The sequence below is a fragment of the Halichoeres trimaculatus genome, unplaced genomic scaffold (genome assembly GCF_033239565.1).
Source record: "Halichoeres trimaculatus isolate MK-OKI-2021-1 unplaced genomic scaffold, fHalTri1.1 fHalTri1_scaffold_5, whole genome shotgun sequence".
Classification (NCBI taxonomy): domain Eukaryota; kingdom Metazoa; phylum Chordata; class Actinopteri; order Labriformes; family Labridae; genus Halichoeres; species Halichoeres trimaculatus.
Window position 1 is genome coordinate 35868729 of NW_027437183.1, and position 21780 is coordinate 35890508.

At 41.2% G+C, this 21780-nt stretch overlaps 1 protein-coding gene across 1 annotated transcript; it reads left to right on the forward strand.

Annotated features, from left to right (window-relative positions):
* Positions 1 to 288: 288 nt before the first annotated feature.
* Positions 289 to 5225, forward strand: LOC141790360 (NLR family CARD domain-containing protein 3-like). Its single transcript, XM_074670184.1, has 7 exons — positions 289 to 327; positions 965 to 1172; positions 1436 to 3242; positions 3374 to 3547; positions 3645 to 3818; positions 4519 to 4565; positions 4690 to 5225. Exons 1-7 carry the CDS (start codon positions 289 to 291, stop codon positions 5223 to 5225), a joined length of 2985 nt encoding a protein of 994 aa, XP_074526285.1.
* Positions 5226 to 21780: the final 16555 nt, after the last annotated feature.

A 21780-nucleotide genomic window follows, 5' to 3' on the forward strand; every position in this document is an offset into this window, starting at 1 on the left:
AATTTCAGCAAAACCCAAACCTGGAAAATGTTCATTGTTCGCGTTTATTCATCAGTGTTTGTGATTCTGTCAGGGTCAAACATGAGAGACCAGACTCTCCTGGACCTGGACCTGGACCTGGACCCAGCTGTGTCTCCTTAAAGAGTGATTGGTCTATGGATATACGTCATGATTTCAAATCTTCAGAGCTTGGATTTGATGAAAGGTGAGTGTTTCAAAGGTAACTTCCTGTTGTGTGTGAAACATTTGATCCTAACTGTGCTTGGTGTTTTCTCTGTGAAGGTGAACATGTTTCAGTCTTTGTGTTTCTATCAGGATCCAACAGCAGTAAACAGGACTGGAGGCAGAAAGACCTGGACTCAGCATGTCTCTTCATGTGTGTCCTGTGTTTGTAGGAGGATCCAGCAGATAGAGTCTATCACATGAACACTGTGTGTCACTCTGTTAGAAACACTCCATGATCTTCTGTTTGTTCCTCAGAGTTCAGAGATCAGAGGCTCCCATTGGTCAGTCTGCCCAGCAGCATCACACACAGCTGGACTCCATATTGATGGTGTGTAAATGTCCAAACACAGCTCCTCCTGAGCCTCAGAGCACACACTCATTGTGTTTGGAGCTTTCTGAATGCTTTCCTGATCACACTGCAAACATCATCTCTGCCTGAATTCTCTTCACACTCAGTGTTTGACTGATTGAATGAAGCCGCACATTTCTGAGCTGCTCACACTCACAGGTCAGAGGTCATGCTGGATGCTGCTCTCACACAGACTCAGACTTTGTCAGCAGAGTTCATTTCATAGAAACTTGATTTGTAGACGACAGGAGCATCCACAGACTAAGAGGTGGAGCAGCTTTGTGATCCAGTCTCCATGCTGGACTCTGCAGACCAGCAGGCTTTCTGTCTGTCACACATGATCTGATCTGAGCTTCTACAAGTTCAACCTGACATTTTCTTCTGTTCCAGCTGCTCCAGGAGAACATCATCAGCTTCGTAAAGAGCCAGCTGAAGGAGATCCAGAGAGCTCTGAGTCCAGATTACCCAGAATGCTTTGAGAGTCAGAGGGAGGATGAGGATGAAGAGCAGAGGAGGAGCAGAGAGGCCTTCCTGAAGATCACTCTGCACCTCCTGAGGAGAATGAAGCAGGAGGAGCTGGCTGACTGTCTGCAGAGCAGTAAGAGGATTTGAACACATTTAACATGATGGAAAGAGGAAATGGAGACAACATGGGAGAGGTTTACATTTCAAACTCTGCTCTTAACATGACGCTCACATTTGGATCACATCTATGAGCTGTGACAAACTGTTCACAACTGATGAGCTGAAGAGATTTCAGAGAGGAGCCAAATCAAATCCATCCTGATGTCTGAAAGTTGAAACTCATCAGACTGATTGTAGCTTCACATCATTCATTACATTTCTGTTTTCTTCATTCAGGAGCTGTTGTTCCAGAGTGCAGACGTAAAGTGAAGTCTGAGCTGAAGGAGAAGTTCCAGTGTGTGTTTGAGGGGATCGCTAAAGCAGGAAACCCAACCCTTCTGAACCAGATCTACACAGAGCTCTACATCACAGAGGGAGGGACTGGAGAGGTCAATGAGGAACATGAGGTCAGACAGATTGAAGCAGCATCCAGGACACCAGACAGAGCAGAAACTAGCATCAGACAAGAAGACATCTTTAAAGGCCCACCTGGAAGACAGGAACCAATCAGAAGAGTGCTGACAAAGGGAGTGGCTGGCATCGGGAAAACAGTCTTAACACAGAAGTTCACTCTGGACTGGGCTGAAGACAAAAGCAACCAGGACATCCAGTTCACATTTCCATTCCCTTTCAGAGAGCTGAATGTGCTGAAAGAGAGAAAGTTCAGCTTGGTGGAACTGCTTCATCACTTCTTCCCTCAAACCAAAGAAGCAGGACTCTGCAGGTTTGAAGAGTTCCAGGTCCTGTTCATCTTTGACGGTCTGGATGAGTGTCGACTTCCTCTGGACTTCCACAACAACCAGGTCCTGACTGATGGTACAGAGTCCACCTCAGTGGATGTGCTGCTGACAAACCTCATCAGGGGGAACCTGCTTCCCTCTGCTCGCCTCTGGATAACCACACGACCTGCAGCAGCCAATCAGATCCCTCCAGAGTGTGTTGACATGGTGACAGAGGTCAGAGGGTTCACTGACCCTCAGAAGGAGGAGTACTTCAGGAAGAGATCCAGAGATGAGGATCAGGCCAGCACCATCATCTCCCACATCAAGACCTCCAGAAGCCTTCACATCATGTGCCACATCCCGGTCTTCTGCTGGATCACTGCTACAGTTCTGGAGGATGTGCTGAAGACCAGAGAGGGGGGACAGCTGCCCAGGACCCTGACTCAGATGTACATCCACTTCCTGCTGGTTCAGTCCAAAGTGAAGAGCATCAAGTATGATGGAGGAGCTGAGACTGATCCTGTCTGGAGTCCAGAGAGCAGGAAGATGATTGAGTCTCTGGGAAAACTGGCTTTTGAGCAGCTGCAGAAAGGAAACCTGATCTTCTATGAATCAGACCTGACAGAGTGTGGCATCAACATCAGAGCAGCCTCTTGGTACTCAGGAGTGTTCACACAGATCTTTAGAGAGGAGAGAGGACTGTACCAGGACAAGGTGTTCTGCTTCATCCATCTGAGCGTTCAGGAGTTTCTGGCTGCTCTTCACGTCCATCTGACCTTCACCAAGTCTGGACTCAACCTGATGGAACAACAACAAACAACAACATCCTTGATCTCTAAAACCTTTAGAGTCAAACCTAAACTGGAATGTCTCCATCAGAGTGCTGTGGACAGGGCCTTACAGAGTCCAAACGGACACCTGGACTTGTTCCTGCGCTTCCTCCTGGGTCTCTCTCTGCAGACCAATCAGAGTCTCCTAAGAGGTCTGCTGACACAGACAGGAAGTGACTATTGGACCAATTTGAATACAGTCGAGTACATCAAGAAGAAGATCAGTGAGGATGTGTCTGCAGAGAAAAGCATCAACCTGTTCCACTGTCTGAATGAACTGAATGATCGTTCTCTAGAGGAGCAGATCCAACAGACCCTGAGATCAGGACGTCTGTCCACAGATCGACTGTCTCCTGCTCAGTGGTCAGCTCTGGGCTTCATCTTACTGTCCTCAGACAAAGATCTGGACCTGTTTGACCTGAAGAAATACTCTGCTTCAGAGGAGGCTCTTCTGAGGCTGCTGCCAGTGATCAGAGCTGCAAACAAAGCTGTGTGAGTGAATGAGTGAATGAGTGAATGAGTGAATGAGTGAATGAGTGAATGAGTGAGACATTAGAAACAGAATGGATTCTGTTCATGACACTGAAAACATCTGTTTGTTCTCTTTCCATGATCTCCTTCAGGCTGAGTGGATGTAACCTGTCAGAGAGAAGCTGTGAAGCTCTGTCCTCAGTCCTCAGCTCACAGTCCTCCAGGCTCAGAGACCTGGACCTGGGTAACAACGACCTGCAGGATTCAGGAGTCCAGACTCTGTGTGCTGGACTGAAGAGTCCACACTGCAAACTGGAAACTCTCAGGTCAGGTCTTTGGCTCATCCTGCTTGAGGTCAGAGATAAAGAAATGGTGATAATCAGTGGACTTTTTCTTATTGCCTGATTCTTTTTCTAACCTCAGACTGTCAGGATGTCTGATCACAGAGAGAGGCTGTGCTTCTCTGGCCTCAGCTCTGAGCTCCAACCCCTCACACCTGAGAGAGCTGGACCTGAGCTACAATCATCCAGGAGACTCAGGAGTGGAGCAGCTTTCTGCTGGACTTGAGGATCCACTCTGCAGACTGGACACACTGAGGTAAAAGCAGACAACAAGAGCTCAAAGACTGAATCTCTTTGATTCTTTTCAGAGCAGTGATTGGAGCTGAACCAGGAAACACACAGAGCAGCAGAAGAGCATCAAATAGAAAAACTCTGTTTAATAGAAACAGCAGCATGTCTTCACTTCTTTGATGGTTCTGTTCTCTACAGAAAAAGTCCATCTGAGCGTTCATCCACTAATAATGTGTGTGAGCAGAAAGAAGGCAGATGTTCCATGGTCAGATCATCAGGATGATTGAAAAGATGGAGAAATAGAAAGAGCTCATCTCTAGGAGCTGTCTGATCAAATGAACAGGATCAAATATTATAGAGGTGAATTTTTCCTCCTGACTCCTAAAAAGAGCGACTACGTTAAAGAGACAGGTCAGAGGTAGAGCAGGATTTGGCCTTCCTCATTTCAAAGAGGACATGAGAAGCAGAACGTGGACTTTATGGATCCAAAGAGCAACAGGCAGCCTTTGCTTTTTGACTCTTTTTCTTCTTCTTTTTCTTCTTCTTTTCCTCCAGGATCTCCACACTGTCAGAAAAAGTGACAGAGTGATGGAGACAGTTGGCTCAGATGAGTTTCAGCCTGTTTCTCTGTCACAGGGACAAACTGAGGATCACTGCTTCATGTTGAGCAGCAGTTAGGACTCATGTTGGACAGAAAATCACTCTGACTGTGTTTCTTCCTCCAGGGTGGACCATGGTGGACAGCAGAGGTTAAAACCTGGTCTGAAGAAGTGTAAGTGTGGAATCACTTTGACTCCTGATGAGCAAACAGCAGACTGTCAGCTCACAAAGAATGAAGCCTTCAGGTGTGTCTGATGATAAACTGCTGCTGTGTTGTGTCTTTTTCTCTCCATCAGATTTCTGTGAACTCACTCTGGACTCAAACACAGCTCACAGAGAGCTCAGACTGTCTGACAACAACAGGAAGGTGACACATGTGGAAGAGGATCAGTCATATCCTGATCATCCAGACAGATTTGACTACTGGTCTCAGCTGCTGTGTAGAGATGGTCTGACTGGGCGCTGTTACTGGGAGGTGGAGTGGAAAGGAAAGGTTCTTATATCAGTGAGTTACAGAGGAATCAGAAGGAAAGGGGGCAGTGACAACTGTGTGTTTGGGTTTAATGGTCAGTCCTGGGGTCTGTTCTGCTCTGATAGAGATTACTCTGTCCGTCACAATAACAGAAGAACAGTCCTCCCTCTCTCCCCGTCCTCTGACTCTGACAGAGTAGCAGTGTATGTGGACTGTCCTGCTGGCACTCTGTCCTTCTACAGAGTCTCCTCTGACTCACTGATCCACCTCCACACCTTCAGCTCCACCTTCACTGAACCTCTCTATCCTGGGTTTTGGTTGTCTACTGGTTCTTCAGTGAGTGTGTGTGTTCCTCTGTGAGTGTGTGTGTTTCTCAGTGAGTGTGTGTGTTCCTCCGTGAGTGTGTGTGTTCCTCAGTGAGTGTGTGTTGTGTGTAGGAGGGAGAGTCTCCTCCTCTCTACACAAACACAAACAGCTGCTGAAGGAGAGTTTAGCCTCTGCACTAACACACACAAACTTCAGCTGATCCTTTGACTCTTTCTATCCTGTCACATCAGTCTGAATGTTATCAAAGAGCAGGACTCAGAGGAAAACTGGATCACTCAACTTTACTCATTTACATCTCTATGCTGAAAAAATCATTCAGACTTTTTCTCTTCAACATATTTTATGAAACATTTTTCTGAAAAGTCTGAGTCAGATTCTTTCTGTTAAATGAAATCAGTGAGTTATTTCCTTGTCTATTACCACAAGCAATCAGTGGCACAGCTTTGACTCATATATTAGACAAACTGTTTTGTTAAATCATGAATCAGAAAATCAATCTGACACAAACTCAGGATTGATTCTGTGTAATGTTGATTTCAATAAAGTTGTGCTCAGCATTTTCTTCTTAATAATCTGTCAAACTCTGTTTTAATCCCAGATCATCACAAACCAAGTGTTTAGAAACTGAGCCATGATGAAGATCTGTTTCAGGCTCCTCTCAGTGACTGTTTTCATATTTCTCTTTTCTCTGCTGTTAAACTGAACTGGTGTTTTCAGCATTGGCTAATATGTTATGTTCTTGTTACCGTTTGTCACTGCTGCCTTTTCATATGTTTTTTTTCTTTTGCCTTGTTCCTTTTTCTGGTGTTTCGCTATTTTTGGTTAGGATCATTATCCTTAAGTCACCTTAGTTAAACTTACTTTCCCTGTGGGTTAGTAGAGTTCTGTTTCATCTAAGTTACATTAGTGTTCCTTTTTGGCTTTCTGTTTTGGGTTAAGTTTCCTTTTTCCCTCAGTTCGCAGTAAGTCGCTACTCGGTAAAATTGAGAGTTCAGTCCGGGTTTTGGGGACCGTAGGTGTCCTGCAGTTTATTTAGTCAGGCTTTTGTTTTATTTTGTTTTTGTTTCGTGCGATTTAAGGCACATTTCTATTTGCCAGTAGAGGTGTTGTGTTGTGTTTGTTTTCAGCTTGACCTGATAAGTCCATCAGGCACCATTGGGTGTCTCTTGTCCAGGGTGTGACCTTAGTGTTGCTGCAGGGGCCTATTTATTATTGTTGTAATTTAGTGTATAATTTAAAAAAAACTATTTTTCTAATGTAAAATAAAAACTAAGTTTGTATTTATATTTTTCTAACAAACTATATGCCTTTGTGTTCATTTGTGGAACTTACCTGTGTCCTAAAAGGGGAAACCCTCTGTTGAAGGGTCAGGAGCGGGGGGAAAAAAGGATATCTGTCGTTAATCTTTAGGTGAGAGTCACAAGGTGGCGTTGTTGGTTGTTAATTCCTAACACCAGAAGTCCCTCACCAGTCCTTACTTGGTTACATTTACTTCTTTTCTAGACATTGTAAAAAATGTTATTGGACAATTTTGAGAAGAGGATTGGCGGAGTTAGTCTTTGCAAGGAAGTCTGCAAAAAGGGATTAATTATGAATTCAAACACTGTTATTGGTTCCTTAAGGTCTTTTCTCTTTTTCTTAATATTTCATGTCAACTGGGATATACTGTGTAAATAAATGAGTAAATGAATGAATTTTATTTCAAACATGCAAAGAAAACGGAAAATAGGTCGTCATCATAAACACATGCATACAAAAATGAAAAGAAAACGAAGACTGCAGCAACAACCTGCATGTGTTACAGATCTACATGCTCAAAAGGAGTAGGAAAAAGTTAAACTTATTTAATCCTACCCCTATTATCCACACCTCCTACAGTGATATTTTAACTTTTACATATTTATAATTTTCATACTCAGTCACAACATAACATTTCTTTTATATAATACTTAATTTCTGTATATGCTTTGTTTGTTTGTTTGTTTATTTTTAATTGACTCTGTCATTACCACCCTGGGTCAAACTGCTGTTCTTCATCCTGATATTTATTTCAAAAGTTGTGTTTTAAATATTCCCTTAAATATGCCTATAGTTTTACTTTTCTTTGATTCATCTGTTAATCTGTTCCATAATTTAACCCCTGATATTGACAAACACATACTTTTTAATGTTGTCCTAGCATGGTGTATTTTAAAATTCAGCTCCCCTCTTAAACTATAACCTCCTTCTCTTTCTGTAAACAGTTTTCTTATGTTGTCTGGAAGTAAATTGTTTCTTGCTTTGAATATTATTTGTGGAGTTTTAAGCTGGATCATATCTTGAAGTTTTAGGGTTTGTAATTCTAGGATGTTGGTGTGGTCTCTAAATCCTGCTTTATTGATGAATCTGATGGCTCTTTTCTGCATTTTAATCAGTGTTTGGAGATTACTTTTGTATGTGTTTCCCCATACCTCTAGGCAGTATGACAGATATGGCTAAATTAATGCACAATATAAAATATAAAGTGCTCTCTGGCTGAAAATTTGCCTTGTTTTTCCCAGGACGGCAATGCTCCGTGCCAACTTCCCCTAAACATATTTAATATGTGGCTTCCAGCAGATTTTGTGGTCAAGAATTACACCAAGGAATTTCATTTCATTTACTCTTTCTATGTTAACATTGTCAATGTTTAATTTTACATTTATATTTTTGCTTCGTTGTCCAAATAACATAATATTTGTTTTATTCAGATTTAAAGACAGCTTATTTGCTTTAAACCATCTGTTAACATTGTTCATTTCCTTTGTAATTACATCCAAAAGCTGCTGTAATTCCACACCACAATAAAAAATATTTGTGTCATCTGCAAATAACACAAATTTTAATACATTGGACACATGGAAAATGTCATTTATGTACATTATAGATAGTTTTAGTCCTAAGACTGATCCTTGAGGGACACCACAACTAATGTTCATAAGACTAGACGCAATCTGATCAATATGTACAAACTGTTGATGGTTTCATAAATAGCTCTTCAACCAATGCAAAACATGACCATGGATACCATATTTCTCTAATTTTCTTATTAGTATATCATGATTAACTGTGTCAAATGCTTTCTTGAGATCTAAAAACACTCCCAGTGTGTACCTCTTTGTGTCAATAGAGTCTGTTATTTCTCCTACTAGTTCTATGAGGGCCATTGTTGTTGATCTATTGTTTCTGAAACCATATTGACTATCAGTTAGCAACTTGTGTTTCTCAACAAAACCATCAAATCGTTTTATGAATATTTTTTCTAGTATTTTGGAAAACTGGGAGAGTATTGATATTGGCCTGTAGTTACTGAAGTTATGTTTGTCGTCTTCTTTGAATATCGGAATAACTTTTCCAATTTTCATCTTATGTGGGAATATTACTTTTTAGAAAGAAAGGTTAAAAACATAAGTTAGTGGTTTTGCAATAACATCAATGACTTTCTTCACAGTTACCATGTCAATATCATCCCAGTCTGTACTGGTTTTGTTCTTAAATCCTTTGACTATTTCATACATTTCTTTTCTCCCACAGCCGTTAAAACATTGAGCTTTTATTTCCCTCTACATAATTAGTTGGATCTATTTCTGTCCCATCCACTTTCATTTCCTCTGCCAGTTTTGGTCCTATATTTACAAAAAAAGAATTGAATCCATTGGCTACCTCCTTCATTTCTTTAACACTGCTTCCTTTGTCTATAAAATACTGTGGATATTGATTATTCTTTGTTCCATTTTTAATTACAGCGTTTAGTGTACTCCATAAACCTTTTGTGTTGGTTTTTATTGTATTCTAGCTTTTTACAAAAGTATTCCTTTTTACAAGTTCTCATAACATTAGTTAGTTTATTTTTATATGTTTTATACCTCTTTTCAGCTTCAGTAGTTCTATGTTTCATAAATTCTTGATAAAGGGGAATTCTGTTTTTTTGCAGGTCTTTTGTAGGCCTATTGTCATCCACGGTCGTCCTGCATATTTTTTATTTATTTTACATTGTGTTACTGGACAGTGTTTATCATATAATATTTTAAATATTTGCAAGAATGTTTCATATGATTTGTCAACATCATTCTCATCATATACAGTTACAGTGTGAGTGTGAAAGGCCATATATGGGTATGTTGTTTCAATATGAACTGATAATTAGTCCTTTATAGATTGAATTTTGTTTCTTAATTGTTGAATAAACATCACAAGAATAAGATAGAAAAGTCTAAGGGGGCTAAAGATCTGGTCATTAAAAATATCACAGAGCTCCATAGAAATCAGTGAAGTCACACCAGGATATTCATAAAGCTAACAAAGTTAATATAAGCCAAAACATCTGTAATGTCTCATTTATTGACGTGTTTCATCAACAGATACTTGTGCCTGAACTCATAACACCTGGATTTAAAATTTTTGAATTAACTGAGCACAAAGGACATGGTGTTAAAAATAAAGTTGTACACAGAAGAAACTGTTTAACAGAAATATAAATACATCTGGAACAGTCTCAGTCACAAACTACATCAGTCAGAGCTTAAATTTGATAGTTTATTGTTGAAATCACCAAAATCATTCAGCTTTCCAGCATCAGTCATTCCAGCCTCCAATGATTTCCCCTCTGCTCCTTTCTCCTCTGACCTGACAGCAGGGGGCGACATGTGGCCTGAGGCAAACTGCTTTTTAGCTTCAAATTAACCAGGTATGAACAGATGACACAATGATATGCTGTTATGGTCTTTGACCAGCTACAGGCTCATCATTTAACCTTACATCACTTTGTTAAAGCAGTGAGAAAGCAATTCAGAGCTAAAAATGTCTTTCAAGCTGTTTCCGAGCTTGGTTGTAATTCTTTTATGTGTTAAATGTGACTTTTTTAATCTAGGAGAAACTCTTTGGGAGAAAAAAAAAGAGTCCAGGCTGCACCACAATAAACAAAGTTAACGCTAACTAGAGAGCAGATACACAGACATTATTGTATAAACATTAAAAAAACATGAAGGTAAGTTTAAAACTGGACTACAGTCAGAATATCTGCAGTGTTTCTGAATCCATGTTGAGAGCCTGTCCTTCCAGAATGGAAACACGATTCATGACGTTTTTAACTCCTCCTCCTGCTTCCTGTTCCTCTCTGACCTCACATTTCCTTCTTCCTTCCCTTCAGATCAACAGTTTACAGCTGGGTGTAACCAGCATGTGGGACAGGAAGCTCCGCCTCAAACTGTGAACACATGCTGTGGAAATCAGTGCTGGTGTCAGTACCAGTTGTTGGAGGTGAAACTTTAGGAGTCTGTGCTGAGAGGAGAGATGGCGCAGAGAGAAATTCAGCTGGACCAAGAAACTTTCTCTTGTTGAATCTGTCTGGATCTCCTGACAGATCCAGTGGCTGTTTCCTGTGGACACAGCTTCTGCATGAGCTGTATTAAAACCCAACAAAAAAGAAAAAAAGAAAAAAAAAGAAGCAACATTTGCACTTCAACATCAGTCTTATCCTCGTCACCCTGACTGATTCACTGGTTGGTTTCAGGTCCTGAGCAGAGAGAGTCTGACTGGATGTTGTTACTGGGAGGTGGAGCGGGGAGGAACAGGAGTTACTGTAGCAGTCTCATACAAGAAAATCAGCAGAGCAGGGAGCTCAGATCAATGTTTGTTTGGACACAACAACAAATCTTGGGCTTTAGATTGTGACGACAACGGTTATAACTTTTGGTTCAACAAAGTCCAAACTCCTGTTTCAGGTCCTCTGTCCTCCAGAGTGGGAGTGTACCTGGATCACAGAGCAGGTATTCTGTCCTTCTACAGCGTCTGTGAAACCATGACTCTCCTCCACAGAGTCCAGACCACATTCACTCAGCCTCTACAAGCTGGACTCAGGATCTGTTATTCTGGATCCTCAGCTGAGTTTATTAAAGTCAGATAGTCTGAAGTGGTTTCAGGGACAGAGGGTTCACTTCAGGGTTTGAAGTCTTCAACTTTGATTTTTGTTTCTCTTTGTTGCTGAGAGCTGATTGTTGTCAGCTGTCAATCAAACTCAGGAGTATCTCCTCGCTTGGTCTTGAGTGTGTTTGGATTTAGAGGTTTTGTTTTGCTCTTTTCCAATTTGTTATAAACTGAAAGACTGCCAGAGGTGTTGACTCAGTGAGGAAGATGTTAGTGTCTCCGGTGTGTACAGTTTAAAATCATATAGACATACACCCTGTGTATCTCTACGGGCACAGATAGCAGAGGCTGAACGATCTAAAGACAAAACAGAAGTTTCAGGTTTTTGTTTCGAGTCTTTCTAAAAAATGTGACTTTTTTGTTTGTCCAACCTTCATTCCTTTCTCTGACAGACACTTTAAAGTAATTCATGTAAACTTGATGAGTGAAGGAAGAATATCAAGTGTTCAGTTATCTAATACTGGAGTTCAGGAATGTAGTTCAGTTGTTTAAAGCATTTTATACATTTATGTCTTTTTTTCTTTTTCTAAATTTCATCATGTTCTATGTTAATCTTTAACATTAGAGGGGCTGTGAGGAGTTTGCTAAAGTCTTCCTTCTAGATATATGCCTGATCATAATCCACATTTTAAAATGAGATTATCAGCTCCACTATTAAAGGTTATTGTAAATTGTTCCTACTTTGCTTCCAGATCAGGTCAAGCAGGACTGGATTGATTCTCTATGACAACACCACCCCAGCTAATGAATTTTAGCAGTGAGAAGAGAGGTCTGTTTTTTTCTCTGATGAAAACTATTTCTGTGATTAATGTTGTAGTGGTGGTGGACACTGGAGCCTAACTGTCAGACAGGAAAAGGACAGAAGAGCAGAAGAAAGATAAACAGGAGAGAGATAGAGCACGAGCTTAAGGCTAACACAGGAGCTAAACTGTTTGTGCTAATGTTGATTCCAACCCACAGTCAGCAGTTATTCTGCAGTGGTCTGTTCAAACTTTAGAGTCTATCAATAAATGAAGAGTGAGGTTACGTTAGCTCTGATTGGTAGATGACTGGCAGGACATGACCAGGATTCACTAACGTTAAACACGACAGACATATCTTAGAGCACTGGACTGCCAGCTGAGCTAAATATAAACAGCTACTAAACTACAAACAAACTGACACTGTATACTTGTTTTCATGTTAGCCTACAGATACGGCGGAGGCTGACGATAGCGCTACATATAGCCGGCTGCTTAAACGTTTGCTTGATGTCACATTTCAAACCATAGCACTACGTAACTGTACTGATAAATACCTTACCTCGGCACGTTGTATCCAGTAAAAAGTTGTCTTGTCTTGTTGTCTTGACAAAGAAAATTTGTTTCCATCTGATCTCAGTTAAATTCCAAAACAAACACACACCTTGCTCAATGTAATTGATGACAGTGTGAGTGAGACTCCAGGCCACAAGGTGGAGGCAGTCCAATTAAAACAGATCCTCCTCGCAACATCTTTAAGCATGTAAATCCAGATGTTATTTATAAATAAGACGTATAGTTTGACTTGTATTTGATCATATAAGAACAGTTAATTGTGTTTAATTGGCTGTGATGGTTTTGACAACTGATAATGAGGATGAAAAGTGAAGGATTGTTCCCGTTTATCCTCAAACAATTCACTTAATTTACAGCAGATTCAGAAAAAGGACTAAAACTACACAATAAACGATGATTCAGAGTCACAGTTAATGTCCAAACTCTGAGACTGTTTGGACACTTGAGAGACACAAACTTGTTACAGCTTCCCATCATTCTGACAGCTGAATGGATGATGATGATCCTCAGCTGGACTCTATCTGGACTCTTGGATTAAAGCTGTTTTTGTGCTGATTTGTTGGATAATTTATCATGATGAGCATCTTAACCTTATGTTTGTTCAGTCTGAATATTGGACCAAAGTTCAGTGTGGGTCCAATCATAACTCCTCTATGAGCTCACCTCAAGAAGCAAACTCAGGAACTCTGAAGATCAAGTAAAAATAAAAATTCACATGTCACACTCTGTAACAAGAACAGATTTCTGAGCCACTTGAGCTGATTGAGACTTTCACTGTTACCCGACCTACTTTATGAATCCAGAAGTACACGATAAAATTAATGTAAAAAGACAAAAATAAAAGCAGATCCTGTAAAAACTCAAACACGTGTCCTCCTGTAATGTGTCCATGTTTAGACCTGTGGGTGACACTCTGTTATACTGACTCTATGTAAGTTATTTTCAGTATTCTCTCATCAAACTATTTTACTTCAGCTTGTCACACACAGACTGACTGCTTATGATCTGTGTCAGGGCGCCCTCTAGTGACAGTTTTCAGGTCTGTCTTTTCACTGTTATTAAACTCTGGTGATGTAAAGTTTCTGCAGAGTCAGAGCCGCTGCAGCATCCAATCAGAGTGTGGCATCACATAAGAGGGTGTGTCTGTCAGTGAAAAGACTTCCATCCATCCTCTCTCATCATTCCTCCCATTCCTCTTCTCCATCCTCTGTCCTCTGAGCAGCCTTTAGACCTTTAGTATGTCTTATAATAGTGGGTCAGTAAGTGCTTCCTGTTTGGCTGAGGCCAGAGGAGACTGCAGTTCAGAGTTTAGGATCTACCTTCAGGGGCCTTCCAGATCTCTCAAAGCTGCCCTGAGGACAGAGGATGGAGGGTAGAGGAGGGAAATACAGTATCTCACAAAAGTGAGTACACCCCTCACATTTCTGCAGATATTTAATTATATCTTTGCATGGGTCAACACTGGAAAAATGACACTTTGAAACAACGAAAAGTAGTCAATGTACAGCTTACATGACAGTGTAAATTTATTGCCCCCTCAAAAAAACTCAAGATACAGCCATTAATGTCTAAATCACTGGCAACAAAAGTGAGTACACCCCTAAGTGAAAATGCCCAAATTGAGCTCAGTTAGTCATTTTCCCTTCCCAGTGTCATGTAACTCGTTAGTGTCACAAGGTCTCAGGCGTGAATAGGGTGCAGGCTTGTTAAATTTGGTATTTCAGCTCTCACACTCCCTCATACTGATCACTGAAAGTTCAACATGGCACCTTATGGTGGAGAACTCTGAAGATTTTTTTTTTTAAAAAGCATGTTGCTCAACATAAAGATGGCCTAGGCTGTAAAAGATTGCCAACACCCTGCAACTGAGCTGCAGCACAGTGGCCAAGGCCATCCAAAGGTTTAACAGGGCAGGCTCCACTCAGAACAGACCTCGCCATGGTCAACCAAAGAAGCTGTGTGCACATGCTTGGCATCACATCCAGAGTTTGTGTTTGGAAAATAGACGTAGGAGTGCTGCCAGCATTGCTGCAGAGGTTGAAGGGGTGGGGGGTCAGCCTGTCAGCGCTCAGACCATACGCTGCACACTGCGTCAAATTGGTCTGCATGGCTGTCGTCCCAGAAGGAAGCTTCTTCTAAAGATAACACACAAGAAAGCCCACAAAACACTTTGCTGAAGACAAGCAGAGTAAGGACATGAATTACTGGAACCATGTCCTGTGGTCTGATGAGACAAAGGTTCAGACGGCGTCAAGCGTGTGTGGCGGCAACCAGGTGAGGAGCATGGGGCATCCTCAAACAGAAGGTGGAGGAGCGTAATGTCTCGAATCTGTGCCAGCTCCAGGATGTCATCATGGAAGAGTGAAACAGGACTCTAGTGGCAACCTGTGAATATGGAATGAATATCCTATCTAAAATCAAGAGCATTTTAAATTGATTTGAGAGCAGTATTATATTGATTTCACGCTCAGATTTTGTGATATTGTCTCTCAAAACTCTGCTCTTGCGCTCAAATTTGCTCTGCGCGTGCTCAAACTGTCTCCTCGTGCTCAGTTATAATGCTGCGCGCGCTCAAACTGTGTCCTTGCGCTCGGATATAATGCTGCTCGCGCAGATTTCCTGCGCTCACACTCCGTTTCTTCCTCTCGCGCTGAGGGAATTTTTGTGGATTAACCAATAGGAGGCTGACTAGTATTGACCAACCAGATTATCCCTCTTTGTTTATTGGTGTGTTTGCTGTCGTTCACGGAGCGTCACATACGGGCGGGCACTCTTTCAACCTGGTTTATCAGCCCCTGACCTCCAGGGCTGTAATAAATGTGATTTCTTTAATTATTTTGTCCACTGTTGAAATCAAATATCATTCAATAAATACACAAGCACCCGTGTTTTTAACTGAAATAGCTATACTGTATACTCATAGCTGCATGACACAGTACTCTTTGCGGTGTCCTGGTGGAGAAAACAGAGTCACCATCATGAAGCTAGCGAGACAACAGCTCTCATAAAAATGGACCGACAGAGTCAAGAAAATCAAGCTTGTGTTTTAAATTCATTTTAATGAAAACTATATTGGGCTGTGCACTGAATATTTGATCATATACCTGGGGTTATAGATACATGGAAACTATACAAAAATATATTTATGTAGGCTAACCCTGTATTTGTTTAATTTGTTTTGAAAATGATTTATAACATCAATAAATGCAAAGTATGATCATACTGTATGCAAGATGTGATCCTTTAGGAGGACTTGGAAAGGGGCTTATCCAAACATTATGCTTATCAATTAGTCATCATTACGTTAACCATTGATTAATACTTAAACCATGTTGAAACGGTGCATGGCTCTAACGTGTTTGCTCATCATGTTTATCTCAATCTCCAGTAATCATGCTGTAGACTGGAATATGAAACATCTATTTTACACGGTTTATTAGTCTACCAGTAATATCTTGGCTGCAGGAAGAGGCTTCCTAATATCAATAATTAATGTTTATTTATAGCTGATAACGAAGGGCATAAGGGCATTTATACCTTACTTAATGCATTGGCTAATCAAGGTAAGGTAGCTTATTAACTGTCATACAGGTGTAGTATTGTTCAGGCATAATGCTAGGTATATGATCAAATATTCAGTGCACAGCCCAATATAGTTTTCATTAGAATGAATTTAAAACAACTTGCCTGATTTCCTTGACTCTGTCGGTCCATTTTTTATGAGAGCTGTTGTCTCGCTAGCTTCATGATGGTGACTCTGTTTTCTCCACCAGGACACCGCAAAGAGCACTGTGTCATGCAGCTATGAGTATACAGTATAGCTATTTCAGTTAAAAACACGGGTGTTCATGTATTTATTGAATGATATTTGATTTTAACAGTCGACAAAAAAATTGAAGAAAAAACATTATTACAGCCCTGGAGGTCAGGGGCTGATAAACCAGGTTGAAAGAGTGCCCGCCCGTATGTGACGCTCCGTGAACGACAGCAAACACACCCATAAACAAAGAGGGATAATCGGATTAGTCAATATAAGTCAGCCTGCTATTGGTTGATCCACAAAAAAATTCGAGCGCACACAGAGATCTGTGAGCAAAAATTCCAAGTGTATCTGTCTGCAGCTTGCAAGACGGAGGCGTGTCGTGTAGTGGGCGTGTCTTGTAGTGACGTAATGACTACACGACACGCCTACTACACAAGACGGAAATCACGGAAAACCACGCAAGACACTTAAAGTTTATAAAAAGGAAGACGACGAAAAATAAGGATGAGCCATGGTAAGATTATCATAAATATTACGTAAAAAAAATGAAATTACGTATTTCTGTGTATACTGCAACATTTAATAACTTTTAATCTTCTTTTTGGGCAGTGAATTGAAAATGATGGAAAAACCCTGGTGGTATATTGTAATGGGCGTGTCGTGTACTGACGTCACTACGTGGCACGCCCACTATACAGTTCTTAAAGAGATATGAGACCGTGTAGCATTTAATGTTTGAACGTTCTGCTCTGTTTCTACACTAAATACCGTTTTGCTTGTTGCCTTATAATGAATTGATTTAAAAGCATTGAAATGTTAATATTATTTGACTCTGCCACGAAATAATAATAATAATAATTAAAGACACAACTAGGGACAAGAATTAATGAGCTAAAATAAATATATATATATATATGTGTGAGTGTGTGTGTGCGTGTGTGTGTGTAAAATCGTTATCTCTAGATAAGATAATTATGAGAATAAATTCATAATATGGAGCTTGAGCTGTTCCTGGCCCGTCACAGTGCTATCATCTTGATAGGCTAATATAATGTGTCTTTGTGATAGTAAGTTGCCTATTTATAATTGTAATATGTGTTGATTATTGTGAGATTATGAGTTTATTATTGTGTGTAACCGTGGGAGGAAGCTAGAAGAGAGCACATGCGTCCAGGCAATTTCTGGATGGAGGGATGAAGCTCTCAATGTTTTAAGTGAAGCTTGTAACATTTTTTCCCATTTATTTGTGCAATGGCTCTGTGAAATGTAGAACTTGAATGTTGCTATGCAAATAATATAAATGCTTCCCAATCTTTATTTTGTATTATAAACGGCTGGGAAACCCTCAGAAGAGAAGGCTCTTTCTATTTCAGCTGGAAACTTTTTAGTTTAAATGCTGCGTCCTCCAATAGGTGCTGCACCAGGGTTTTTTCCATCATTTTCAGTTCACTGTCAAAAAGAAGATTAAAGTTATTAAATGTTGCAGTACACAAAGAAATACGTCATTTAAATTTTTTACATAATATTAATGATAATCTTACCATGGCTCATCCTTATTTTTCGTCGTCTTCCTTTTTATAAACTTTTAACAGTGTCTCGCGTGGTTTTCCGTGATTTCCGTCTTATGTAGTAGGTGTGTCGTGTAGTCATTACGTCACTACACGACACGCCTCCGTCTTGCAAGCCGCAGACAGACCCTTCTCAAAAATTCCCTCAGCGCGAGAGGAAGAAACGGAGTGTGAGCGCAGGAAATCTGCGCGAGCAGCATTATATCCGAGCGCAAGGACACAGTTTGAGCGCGCGCAGCATTATAACTGAGCACGAGGAGACAGTTTGAGCACGCGCAGAGCAAATTTGAGCGCAAGAGCAGAGTTTTGAGAGACAATATCACAAAATCTGAGCGTGAAATCAATAAAATACTGCTCTCAAATCAATTTAAAATGCTCTTGATTTAAGATAGGATATTCATTCCATAGGAGAGACCATTTCTTTAAGTTAAACCCAAGCAGCAACCTACGGCCTAAGAATATGAGACAATGCTGAAGTGCTAAAATCTGCTGTTTCTCCAGTGTTCGCTTGAGGCTGTCTCTGGAAGTACCGGAGGTCAGCTACACACCAAGCCAAAAAAAGCTGATTTCAAAGCAGAAATTAACCTATTTACAGCCTGGTTCAAAAAACGTCTCCTGTCTGAGCAAATTTTACTATCAGCACACACTGTACAGAGGGTGATACTTTTTTTCAACTCTGCAGTTCAGAGGAAATTAAGACCGCAAGCTGGCCCAATCAGAGGCACAGCTCAGGGTCACGTGACTGATAGGCGCCCTTTACCTGTACACAAAGCCCTTGCCACTACCAATATGGCCGATGTGCTTCATTTAAAGTTTCATAAACAGACGGGTGACATCGGGGAGACTACGCCCATGTTTGATACAGTCTATGGTTGAACCCCGCCCCCCATCACCAGTTTAAAGGAAGAACTGAGTACTCAGTGCTCTAAGTCAATGGTCACTAAAGGAGCTTTTACTTTTACTGGAGGAGATTCACAGAGCAGGTTTTTTACTCCCACTCTTTAACTCGAAGAGAGCATTTTAGAGCTCTGTCCACAGTCTTCACAGTCCTGATACACACTGCAGGAACACACACTGAGTGTATCTGTGTGAGAGACTCCTTACTGACTGTACACATACTGTGTTTGACTTGTTGATAAAGATGACGCTGATAGGAAAATATATTTTAGACATTTGATCATTTTGTTGCTAAGGTCTGTCAGACTGAATTCTTCCAGAATCTTCCTCTGTGTTATTTCTTCCACTGAGTTAGAGTCAGTGAGGAGAAACTCAGGATCCCTCTGATAAGCTGATAAGTTAATGTTTGACTGCAGTTGTTGAGCTGCTTCAGTCCAGGGCTCACAGCTGCTCTGTCCTCCTTCAAGAAGACTTCAGTGTGAAGATGAGCTCAGAGAGTTTGGACTGTATGTGAAGAATCAGAGCGCTGAAAACCTCCTGCTCTCACTTCATGTTTGTTCTCTCTCTGCTGGGTTTCCTGTTTGAAGCTGCTGCTTTATTTCACCTTCACTCCTCGGCTTCCTGCAGATCATTTCCACCATCAGAAGGTAAAGAAACACACACTGTTCATCATGTTTGTTTGATCGTCTCTTAAACTGACCTGAGAGCAGATGGTGGTGGGAGAAATGTGCTGTGTTGTTTTGTGGATCAGATCAAAGAAGAAAGAAGAAGATATTTGATTAAAGTCTGATCTTTATATTTACGTGTAAATTTATTTACATATGGACATGTAGGAGCAGAAACACAACAACACAATGAACCAACAAACCTTGACCAACAAATCAAATCACAGAGATCAAATACAGGATGTTGTGTTTTAATTAAATTCAGTAAATGTTTAGATGGAGAATCAGAAACAGGATAAGGTCAAACTTTATGTTACCTGTGTGACATGTTCCATATTTACATGTTACCTGTGTGTTATTTAACCAGGTAAACCTGCGCTGTCCTCATAAGTTCCTTTGATTATGAACACATTTCTTAGTTGTTCAGACAAATGAAGTATTGTCTGTTGTCTGAAGTGATAAAACACACCTTTATACAGCAGTTGGTTTTATTGTTTTATAAGTTTCATGGCTGTATCAAAGGTCAGTCATTTGTTGTCTCATAAACTGAGCAAATATTCAACAACCAGTGTGATTATGATCATTCAGTCCTCTGTAAAACACAAACCATTTGAACCTCTTCATTGGAGAATCAGTTGGACTCAACACATCTGAAATATTGTTAACCTTTGATTATTCAGTTTTAAAAGCAGAGTGAAAGCAGCAGTGACTCAAACTATTAATACCAATATCTTCCTGTTATATAAACACCAGTCATATCTGGCATAAAACAAACACTGAATGAAGACAGGTCGAGCTCTACTGAGGCCATGACAACATATTACTACAGTTAAGCCGACCTCCCTAACTGTGTCGTGCGTGAAGGAGTAAAAATGAACATGTCGATATTTTCATGAGTCGAACTGAACCGCTCAGTTTATAATTCATGAACAGGAACGTAAGCACAGTTTACTCCTGGGGCAGTGAACATGCAGCAGGAGGTGTCAAAAGTGAGGGGAGTCGCTCAGTGATGCTGAGCACTGTGATGTACGGCAACTGAAGTCAGATCTACTACGGCACTCTCCGTGCATTCAGCATGGCTCATCCTGCAGACAGTTCACACAATACGGTCAGCAGCAGTACTCACAGATTTGTGAGAATTTTCAACCCATACCAGTCTATCTGCCCATGTAACGGGGTTGTGTGAGCTCAGGCAGCGTAGACCCGTCTCCAACTCCTGATTGACACGCTCTGTTTATCTGTTGGACTGAGGATAGAATCCTGATGTCAGCTCTGCCTGAGCTCCTAGGATTCTGCAGAAAGCCTTCCAGAAGCAGGTTGTAAACTGAGGGGTCTGAGAGCAACCCTGCGGGGAAGACCATGAAGGCTGAAAACATGCTTCAACAGGATTGCAGCAGTTTCTTTGGCTAATGGACGCTTAGGGACAGGGGTGAAGTGAGACAAATCAGAGAAACAATCTACAACAGTTGGTATGGTAGGGAATCCCCTCAATGGGGGCAGACCTGTTACAAAGTCCACAGTGATGTCTGACAATGGGTGGCATGGTCGAGATGCCAAATCTCTGTCCAGTGACGAAAGAGGTTTGCCTAGTACCTGGGTGGCATGAAAAGTTAGAGGAATGTGCCCAATTGGTTACCAGTGCTCTTAGTGCAGGGGGGAGGAAGTGGTACTTAGGAGGTAGACCAGCTGGGGTAGGCTTATTGGCTGAGGCTCTCCTCAATGGACCAGGTCACAGTCCCCAAAAAGAAGGAGGCTGGTAGAACAGGGATGACCCCCTTGGTCAGGGAGGAGCCAGCAAACTGGCGGGAGAAGGCATCAGGTTTTCCATTCTTAGATCCTGGACGATAGGAGAGGGTACAGGTAAATCAGGTGAAGCATAAAGCCTACCTGACCTGATGAGAATTCAACCTCTTGGCGCTCCTCAAATATTCCAGCCAGTAGCAACTCTCGATCTCCAGTCCCATTGTTCTTTTCTGCAGGAGACAGTTTTTTGGAGAGAAAGGCACAGGGATGCAATTTTTCTATCAGTTACTGACCATTGAGAGAGAACCACTCCTAAACCAGTGTCTGAAGTGTCCACTTCCACCACAAACTGCTATTTGGGGTCAGGCAGAACTAGGATGGGTGCCCAGGTGAAGGCTGCCTTTAGCCTCTGAAAAGAGAGCCCAGCCAACAGACTATGAGAATGGAAACCTGGAGGAGGTTAATGAGTGGAAAGGAGAGGCCAGAGAGCTCAAGTTTCTTATAAACTTCCTGTAGAGATAAGCAAAGCCTAGGAACCGCTGCACATCCTTCCTGTAGGCCAGTTCAGGCCACTCAGTGACTGCTCTTACTTCTTCAGGATCCATATTCACTCACCCCTCAGACACTATCAACCCCAGAAAGGAGACATGAAATTCATACATTTCAGCCTTGACGTAGAGCTGGTGAGCCTCA